This window comes from Sorex fumeus, unplaced genomic scaffold (assembly GCF_029834395.1).
Source record: "Sorex fumeus unplaced genomic scaffold, SorFum_2.1 ptg000073l, whole genome shotgun sequence".
Taxonomy (NCBI): domain Eukaryota; kingdom Metazoa; phylum Chordata; class Mammalia; order Eulipotyphla; family Soricidae; genus Sorex; species Sorex fumeus.
Genome location: NW_026606130.1, coordinates 5,278,497 through 5,288,805, shown reverse-complemented (window position 1 = coordinate 5,288,805; position 10,309 = coordinate 5,278,497). Strand labels below are relative to the sequence as shown.

Genomic DNA, 10,309 nt, shown 5'->3' with positions numbered 1-10,309 from the left:
GATGCTGAGAATCAAACCCAGGTTGGCTGCGTGCAAGGCAAACAAATGCCTTACCTACTGTAGTATCATTCCAGCCCCAATTACCTATAATATTCTCAATTTATTTCATTTCTGATTGTGGTTTTCTTATTTTGGCTCTCATACTTTCTTATATTTTGTTGACTATCTGTGCCATTGTTTCTCTTTTTTTTGCATACATATTCTAATATTTAATCATTTCTGAAATGCATCATGATCTGCAGGGAAGTTGATTAAAACTGTGAGATAATCATCAATGCCATTGTTTCTCTTAATTCATTAAATGCCTTTACTGTGGTGTCACTGAAGCCATTTTCTCAGGATTTACATAGCTGGTTTGTGTGGATTGTGCCTTATTGTTAGTGTTTTCGCTCATTGAACTAGGTGGATTTCTCCATGCTTTTCCCATTAGTTCTGCAGTGTTCCTGCTGTACTGAGGGTGAATCTTTGTAGTTGGCCATGCTAGAAGACTCTGAGGGATTATGCTGGGAGTTGCTCTTTTCTTTGTCTGTCCATATTCACCCAGTGACAGGAAGTATAACTGTGACCAGTGTGAAATTTTCTGAGTAGAGCTATCACTCGGTGGTTTATGTGAATATGTGGCATGGGCTTATTACCTATTGTGGAGGATGCTGGCAGTTATCTGAAAGGGAATGGGCTGCCTCCTGTTCCAAATAGGGCCAGAGATGTCAGCCACAGATTATTCTCACCTGGAAGGATGGGGGAGCAAGCAGAGGTTCAGACGATGTGGCACTGAAGCCATCAATATGGTGGAGATCAGGTGTGGGGGCTGCTGGGACTTAGCCAGAAGGGAATGTGGAATTTTTTAAGGGCTCACCATTGCCGCTAAATCAAGGTTAGGTACACAGCTCAGCAAATTTTCAGAGCTCACAATGGGCAGAGGAGCAACTAAAACTTTATTATTCCGTGGTGCATTGCAATGTTCCCATCAGAATAAGAAAACTCTGAAGAGATACTCCCCATCTCAGGGTGAGCTATGTAGCAACCATAATTGCATCAGCAAACTTAATCCACAGATGCCATGCAAAGTAGGTAAAATATTTAATTGTAGGAGTTGGGGTGTGCACATCCATAGGGACAAATTACTCAGCATATTACTTAACTAATACTCAGCTCTCTCCAGTGCTCAACACCTTTGGATTATACCTGGATTCACTGAACTCAGTAAAATTTCCAGAGAGAGAGAGCAATAGTTATGGTTTGTGGTGGTGATTGGTGGTGGTATGCTTGTGTGTGTTTTTTGAGTGTGTTCTGTATGTGTGTATAGATGCAAGTGCTCAGTAGTCTGTAAGGAAGAAGAATGAGAAGGATGGGGCCTGGCACTTCTCCTGATCAGCTACCATTGACTCCATGAATGCAGAAGAAGCTGGAGTGGAAAAAGATAGAGGGTATACTGAATTAGGAGAGGGATCTTATCATCTCCTTTAGCCATAGGTCCAGATATATTTCTGTACTGAAAGCCTAAGGTTTTCCACAAATATCCCCAGGAACTGGAAGTTCTGAGCTGGAGAATGAATGGCTTCTAGTAAAAAAGCTTCAGCAAGTCAGTGAGCAACAATTGGTGTGAATGTGGAACAGACGCATAGTGTGATCAAAGAAGGGAAGGGAAGCTGGGTGAATAAGTAACAAAGAATAGTGTCCATGCCTTTCAAGTCCCCTTGCAACTCACGTTCCACCCATCCTCTCCCTGTCCTTGGTGGCCTGGGCTGAACTTATCCCCAATCACATATTTGCTTCGTCTCTCAGTGGGCAAAACGCCACCTGAAAAGTCTCCCCGAACACAAGCATGTGGATAGCAATGCACCGCTTGATATTCCATGCCACCCCCTCCCCACCGTTCCCCCCAGGAAATAGTCAATGGTTCAGTGTCAAGGCCTGAGCCTGAGGACTCCAGCCTACTGTGTTAAGTGTGAGGATGTAAGTGGGGATGTGATTAAGCCCCTTATGATTAAGAACATCCTAGTCTGGCACTGAGAAGAGTGAGAGTCCCATGCCATTTTCAACCCAATCTGATTTATTGACACTGAACCCTGAAAAGACAGTGAGAATTTGGGGAAGGTTGAAATGAAAACTGCAAATTTCCGGCTGCAGTCACTTATGATTTCCCATCGCTTGCATGTCCTGTTAGTGCATGTTGGACTACCACCCACATGAGGTTCCTGCTTCAAAGCTGAGGTGCAATATCCAAAAGTCTAGAAAGAGCAGTATTGGCAAAGTACTGGTGAGAATGGAACCTTCATCTCCGGTTGGTGGAAATGCTATCTTGATAGAAAGCAATATGGAGATCTATTAAACATAGGAATAGAACTAGCACACGATCCAGCAACACCACTTCTTGGCAACTATCCCCCCGCAAAAAAAAAAAAACAAAAAACAAACATTTTTTTTGAAAGGAACCAGCCACCACCATGCTGAGACCACTCTCCACATGCATGAAGGTACTGGCAGAGGAACAAAGGCATGCGGGTCCCGGGGCTGAGATCTCCAAGCCTGCTCGGATCAGGGCTGAGCATCCTCCACGCAGATCCTACATATTCCAGTAGGCAGGGGTCACACCCACCAACTGGCCCCCTGGCGCCGTGTAATCCCATCAACGGCCAAGACCCAGAGACTATAAAACCCAGCTCCCGGAAGCGCATGGCCACATTTGCGGCGGCGCTACATCTTATTATCTCATTCTTACTTGTGACTAACTGGCAGGTGACCGAATGTAACCTGTTCACACGGCAGAGTCTGGCAAACTCCCCGTGGCGTACCCAATATGCCAAATACCAGTAACAATGATGGGTCACATTCTCCTAACCCTGAAAGAGCCTTGAATATGGCACTTTTTAAAAAATCTCAGGTCTAGGATGAAGGAGACGTTACTGGGGCCTGCTCAAGGCAATCGACGAACAACAGGATGGTTGTGGTCGGGGTTGTGGTCCTTTGAAAGGATGTGTGCACAACTATGATCATCACCACTGTCACTGTCACTGTCCACCCGTTGTTCGCTCCAGTTTAGTACAATAGCCAAGATATGGAAACCACCAAATGCTCAAGTACAGATCAAGATGGAACGTGGATCAAGACTTTGAGATGTATACGCACAATGGCCATTATGAGGAAGAAAGAAAGCGTGCAATTTGAAGCAACACTAATGGAACTAGAGGATATGGTGAGTGAAGCTAGTCAGATGAAAAAGGATAGAGAATGATCTCTCTCATATGTGGAACTTAAAGATACACAGCAAGGTAACAAAAAAAGATCCTAAGACAACATAATGGGAGAACTGATCCACACAGTTGAGTTGGGGGGAATAAGGAAAGGAGGGAACTTGGGGTCCTTGGGAGAGGGAAGGGGAACACTGGAAATGGGAGTGGTGTTGAAATTATGTGCATGGGAACACATTATTAATTATAAAGCACAGTTTTTTTAATTAATTGTAAATCCAATAAACTTATTAAAGCTCAAAGAAACCAAACAAAGGTGAGGTGCATCCCAGGCACTCTGTTAGCCTTTCTTCAGGTTCACATCCCACCGACATTCACAGAAGCTTTCAGACATTCTAGTCTTCCCAGAGAGGGACCTAAAGTCTCCCTCAGTGACTTCAACATTTGGAGGTGACCCAGTACCTAATCATGGGCTAGGTGACCCCTGTGCTATCGATAACCCTTCTAAAGTGCTAAGAATCAAATCAGCCTTTGAAAATTGTAGTCTGATTCTTGATGGCTCTTTTCATGCCTAGAGGGGTCTTTTATTTTAGTTCTCCTACATTTTTGTTGTATTTTGGGGCCACATCTGGCAGTGCTCAGGGATTCCTCCTGGTTCTGTGCTCAGGAATCACTCCTGGCAGGGTTCTGGGGACCATACAGGGTGCTGGGGATCAAAGCTAGGCCAGCATTGTGCAAGGCAGAGACCCTAACAGCTGTACTATTGCCGCTCCGGCCCCTCTCATAAACATTTTGAAAACTTCTTTTATTTTGGGTGTGGCCATTTCTAGGGACAAGCAGTGCCTGCTCTCAAACATGGGGCTCTGGCAAGCAAAGCATATGAGCTCTAGTCCTGTGCGATATCTCCCTGGTCCACCTGTTGGTTCTCTTTTGTTTTTTTCCTTAGTTTTTATTTTTAAATCCAACCCTCATGAATCATGAAGTTATAAAGATATCTGTGCCTGAGGTTAAAGCATACAATATTCTGATACCAATTCCTCCACCGTTGTCCCCAATTTCTCTCAGGCACCCTCACATTTCCCCTCCCATACTGCCCTAGTGTTCCCTTCCCTAACTTATGCTCCCAGCTGACGCCCAAGAGGCAAGCTCCCTACTGAAGACTATTTCTCCTGCTCTTTGTTTCTCTTGCCTTTGGGCGTTTGATGTTCCCCTAGAAAGTTTCTTTATGTCCCACGTATGAGAGAGATCATTCTGAGTCTGTTCCACTCTTTCTGTTTTCATTCAAATTATACTCTCCGGAAAACCTCCAAGTCCATCCAGGAGGCGCTCAGGGCTTAACTCCTGGCTCTGCTCCCAGGGATCGCTTCTGGTGGGCCTCAGGGGTTCTTGGCAGAAGGAAGGTAACCCTTTCTGACAGTGAGGTAAAATTCAAGCAGAGTTCACAATGATGGCCTAAGGGGGCAGTCTAGGAGGTAAGAACTAGGACACAGAAAAATCATGTCCAAGAGAACGTGTGTGATGGGGAGCAGCGGTCAGTCTTCCATGAGTACAGGTACCAGGCAAGAGCCCTGAGTCATATCACTCTCACTGGTCATGGAAACCAACTGGTTTCAACCAACTTACAATCAAGGATATGAGGATGTCCAGGAAGAGAGGGAATCGTTTAACTGGGAAAGACATGGAAGATAAAAACACCAATCAATTTTTAGACCAATAGTTGGCATGTGCAGTGTGCCGTGCGCAGTGCGCACTGTGCTGTTTCCCGCACACTGGTGCTGATATACCAAAACTACTTATTTCCTGACCATCCACCCACCCAGTGTAGCCAGTTTTTCCCTTCCTGGTTCCCTGCACATCCCCTTTTCCTCTTCCATGCACCTGGTCACTGGGCCCTGACTTCTACTTCCATCCCTGTATTGGAACCAGGGAGGGACCACCCACAGGATCTGTCCACCAGTGTCAAATGTAGGAACTTAAGGAGAGAGGGCGACGTGCCAGAACCTGGGTCAGGTGCTCCTGAGCACAGTGCCAGGAGAAAAAGGTCTCCACAGACAGACAGGACGGGCAATAGGATTGAAGAAGGTGGTGGTTGGTGGTGGGGGCCAGGGGTGGGGGGTGGTTGATGCAAGCTTAAATGTGCTCTTTTACTATCCGCTGAAGCACAGGTGCAGGATGTTTGCCAGCCACAGAGAGGTCAAGAGTGGTCATGACACCAAAAGCAGGGTGAGGCGAGAGAAGCAGACCAGTGGTTCCTTTGAGGGCTGAGAAGAGGGACTGGAGTTTGGAAGGGGATCCTGAGTTCTGGTTGAATATGGAAGGGCAGAGTGGTGAAAAATGGGAAACGTGACACCCCCAAAGAGGAGGAGGAAGTTAGGTGAGAGCATGCAGTGAACCTGCAGGGAGGAGAGAGGAGACCCTCCAGAGGGTAGGCATAGATGATGCAGAAGCCAGACCCAGGCATGGCAGGGGCCTGATGGTAGGGCTCTTGCTCGGGGGGCAGGCCCGGAGTGCTCACGGGGAAAAGGGCAAGTGCAGAATGTGGGAGGTGCTGACCTGGAAGACCTTCTGAAATGGAGCATATCCCCATCCTGACCCAGAGAGAGGGCAGACCACAGAACATGAGAAGCACTTTAATTATGAACTGTCTTTATACCAGGACGTCAAAGGGTCTAATGAACAAGGAGCAGGTTCAGGCAGAATTGAAAGCGATCAGCTTGTCTGTAGCTCCAGGGCTCTGAACGCTCCGAACGCGGCTTCTTCCACACGAAAGCGGTCCTTCAGCCTGAGAAAGAGAGCACGGTCAGAGAAGGGCCTCCACTACGGCCAGCCCGCAGCCTTGCTAGCAGCCCGGTACATACTAAGGGAAGGTGCACGGTTTATGTAACACTCACTCAAGAGGTCCTGTAATCTGTCAGCGAGGGTCTCCAAGTCAGCTGAAAAAGAAAGATGCATGAACAGCCACTCCAGACTCCAGACAGAGGGAGGGATCTGAGATCCCCCGGGCCCCTGGCACCCCAGAGGAGATGCCTACCCCTGCAACCTGAAACCAGCTCCACCTCCATCTGGGATTGACACACTCAACCATCACATCCATTCAATGCGCAAAAGTTTTCTAAATGGCAACAAAATGTACTGGGTACACGAGAACCATTTGAAACTTGTCAAACAAATTCCTCCATTAGGAAACACTGTGAAAGCCATACCTGGGCTGTTAAAGGCAAGATAGGTGCCAGAGCTCCAGACCTGCTGGGTCTCTTGAGACAGGTCAAGATCCCCAGGGCTCATTTTCATTGGCAAAGCAAACAGAGAGGCTAGGCAAGACTTGGCCTCCCCTCACAAACACACACTTAGCCGTCAATGCAGGGAAGGGCCCCGGACTCGGCCTGCTGGGTTCTCCTCTCCAAGGAACCTTGTTTCCTTGAGGGCGTGTGCATCTGGTGCCTTCCCAGTCCTTGGAAGCCCCACCCCCTCCCGATACAGGGCACTAAGACCCAGCACCCTTCCATGTCCCTGACCCAGCCAGCAGGTCCTCATACCGATTCTCTTCTTGAGCTTTGCTACTTCAGTCTGCAGCACAGCACACTAGTCCAGCAGAGAGGGGGGAAAGAGAAAAGATTAGCACACTCTGGCCTCCTCTCTCCCCCTCCGCCCACCACCCATCCCTGTCCTTGCACCACAAAGCCAGTGTCTTAGTGACACGGGGTCCTCCTGGAACCCTATATTGCACAATATAGTACCCTGTATTGTGGGGCATGGCATGGGGGACACAGATTAACCCTGACTCAGAGCGCATTATCTGCTCTCGGTCTGTGTTTCTAGGAGCCAGAGGAAGCATTACCCGAGGGCAGTCCGTTCCTCCAGGGGACTGGGGCAGAGGTTCTGGTCCTGGGGAATATTCGGGTTGTTCCTGGTGCCCTGAAAGAGAAACACACACTCCAGCATCCAAGGCTCAGATTAGGGTGGGAAGTGTCTACAGGGCTGTAACATGAGACAGCATCTCCCTCTGCCGGCAATGAGGGGCCTCTGCCCTGCACAGCAGCTCCAGAATGTCCCATGGAGACATGCAGAGACCCCTCTGCCACTGTGTTCCCCAGCGAGCTTGCCTTGGCTTAGACACTCACACAGCTGCAGCCACAGTCCGCCACTGAGGTAAGCAGGGTGGCTGAGCATATATTTATTTCTTTATAGCAAATATATTTATTGTCGGCTATTTCCTTTTTCGATTCCTCCGCCCCTCTCGGAGAGCCCGGCAAGCTACCGAGAGTATTCGATATGCCAGACACAGTAACAACAAAGTCTCCAATGGAGACGTTACTGGGCCCGCTCGAGCAAAATCGACGATCAACGGGAGGGCCTATTGCCTATTGCCTTCCTTTTACTTCACAGGAAAGGCTCGGTTCCCCCTGAAAGTCCACATGCCAGCTGCAGTGAGCGACACTGCTACAGAACACCCTGGCCACTCAGCCCAGGGGAAGGATGACGGGGCTGCACGCTGTCCTCTGCGAATCTCGGTTCCCGTCAGCACACTTCCAAGGTAGGCAAGGCTGAGATCCCCCACAAGCACAGAGGCAGCATTTTCCCTCTCCCCCGCGCCTTCTTCCACTGCTAGCAAACCCACAAACTCACCTGAGCGAGCAGGTCGTCTGATGCTGATGTCTCCTTGGCTCAGAACCAAGGCCTGAGGGTTCCCTGGAGCTCGCTGAGCTCTAGCGCTGAGGCTGCCGCTGCTGCCTTCTGCAAAACGCATGCTCTGGCCAGATTGCTTTGGCTTGCTTGTCTGGATCTACAACAGGATATTCTCCATGGAATTAATACAACTAGAGGTGTATTTGTAGGGGCGAGGCTGAGGCAGGGAAGGAGAGAGGGAATTCAGAGGATAATCCTGAGAGCACTGTCTTGCTTAGTCAGGCCCTCAGGCAGTCCAGGAGGCAGACTCAGGAAGAACAGAAGGATATTGAAAGCAGCCAGGCCCAGTCCAGGGTAGGCTGTGGGAGGTAACAGGAAGTAGGAATGTCAGGGGCCTAGTTTTTGCAGAATTGCCCTAAAGCAAACCATCTTCCACCCCTCCCTCCCAGGGGGTGAGGGGAGGCAGGAAACCTGCCAGGTTGGAGAACGTCTTCTGGCCTACAGGATGCGATTGTCATTTTCTCCCTATCCAAACGTGCCACATCTGGCATCCTAATGATCCCGGCACCCCCTGCCCTGAGGGTAAGACAGAGGGAGCAAGGTAGAGAGAAGGGGTGAGGAAAGGAAAGGGTGTGGAGGCAGGAGGAGGATCTCGACCCACCTGGCCCTTGGGAGATGTCTCTCTCTTCGAGTCATCATCTCTGGCCAACTGCTCACACTCTCTTGGCTTCCTGGCCACAGATTTCTTGCCACTGGTACAAGTGTGCTTAGGCTGCTTGCTTGGCAGAGGCAGCAAGGAATGCCGCTCAGACCTCCCAAGCGTTTTGGCACCAGGAATTGGTGGGAATGTGGAAGACTCTGGAGCAGCTGCTGACGCTCTCTGTGCCCAGGAAGGACCGGACCTCCCCAGGGCCAATTTGGAGGGAGCCCCGAGGGATTTCTTCTCTTGGATCGCACTCCTAGAAGTGCCTAGCGGCAGGCTGGTTTCTAGGGACACTCCAGAGTAGCTGGGCCTGCCCCGTCCCTTCCCCACAACCACATTCAGCCAGTTCTTGCCAGGAGAGGTTTCCCGACCTCCTGCAGCCTGCCTCTCCAGAGGTACGGGCACTCTTCGCGGAGGGGAGGGAGGCATGGACCCTTGCATGTAAAACAAGTTCTCCCGACCAGGGAACTTGGCGCGCCTGTGCGCATCTCTAGAATTGTCAGGGCTCCGGGTGCTAGTTGGGCCCCTTTCCCTGGAGGCCCCGCCCTTGGTGGCCCCTCTCCCTTCTCTCGCCCTCTGGGCCTCATTGAAGTCATCTGGCGAGTCAAGTTCAGAAGCCAGCTTGGTCAGGCCTTCTGCAGAAGGGGCCCTCTGCAGAAGGGCCTTCGGCACATTCAACCGGCCCCTAGAGCCTCTCCTAGTCAGCCTCCCATCTTGGCCTCCCTTGGGCCCACTGAGGCTGCGAGAGCTGGCAGCGGCCGGATGCACTTCTACTAGGTCAGGAGGGAATGGGGGCCTAGCACAGACCACTGAATTGAGCCCCTGCCAACGGGCGGAGTTCTCATCCCAGCAGCTCACTGGGGATGGGTTTCTGCGGACATCCCGTGGCTCTTGGTGGAGCACCGGCGGCGGCTCCCTGGCTGCCTCGGACTCCTCGGTAAACGTGGGCATTAGGGCCATCAGGTCAGGACGCTCCTCATCCCTGATGTCATCACCACGGAGCGCAGTGATGCCAAGAAGGCCTTCTGGGTCACAAAGCACTGCTTCTCCCACTGCCATCAGTTGGGACCCATAGTCGGAAGCCCGGGGGCCCTGGAACCCTCCCTCCGTGCTGCCCCTTGGGGGCACCGTCTGGCCTACGCCTAGGCCGGGTGTGGGTGGGACTCTGGGGCCTGTTCTCAAAAACCTGACCGGCTCCTCACTCCTGGGGCCCACATTCACTCCACACAATGTCACCTCAGCTTTGTCCTCATCTTCCGGGGAACTCATGCTCCAGTCTAGGTAGCCCTGACTGGGGAGGGGACGGGCCTACTCCTTCCTGGAGGCAGAGGTGAGCCTTCAGCGAACTGGCCCCGGGCCACAGGCGACCCGCTGCCTATGGCGACCAACCGGCCACCGCAGGCTATGGAGGGGGCGGGGGGGGGGGGTCCCTCTGCGCATGATTGTGATGTCATTAGCCACCGCTGCTGCCTCCTTCTCATTGGCCAGTAACCTCTCCCGCCGGCCCTCTGTGCTCTGCGCCCTGACCAATAAGAGGGAGGGCCTTCGCTTAAAGGCCCAGCACACACTGCGGGAACCTGGCGAACGGAAGTCTGTCACGTGACAAGATGGCGCTCGCTGAGCTCTAGTCCCACCTCTTCCTCGTCCACGCACTACTGACTTGCCTCCTTGTCAGCGTTTCAGGCTCACTGCTCAGAGGGTCCTGGTAGGACGAGGATAAGGCACTTGTCTTTCCTGAAAGTGAGCCCCAAGGAACTGGCCAGCTCTTTTGTGGAGTGAATGTAACACC

General features: G+C 51.1%; 1 protein-coding gene across 1 annotated transcript; it reads right to left on the bottom strand.

Annotated features, from left to right (window-relative positions):
• Positions 1-7,566: 7,566 nt before the first annotated feature.
• Positions 7,567-9,789, bottom strand: LOC130038100 (uncharacterized protein CXorf49 homolog). Its single transcript, XM_056130034.1, has 2 exons — positions 8,479-9,789; positions 7,567-7,974 (listed from the first exon to the last, which is right to left on the bottom strand). Exons 1-2 carry the CDS (start codon positions 9,787-9,789, stop codon positions 7,567-7,569), a joined length of 1,719 nt encoding a protein of 572 aa, XP_055986009.1.
• Positions 9,790-10,309: the final 520 nt, after the last annotated feature.

Coding starts and splice junctions, on each gene's coding strand:
- LOC130038100 (XM_056130034.1), bottom strand. CDS start 9,789: ATGAGTTCCCCGGAAGATGAGGACAAAGCTGAGGTGACATTGTGTGGA. Junction 7,975..8,478: donor AGACATCTCCCAAGGGCCAG/GTGGGTCGAGAT, acceptor ATCCTGTTGTAG/ATCCAGACAAGCAAGCCAAA.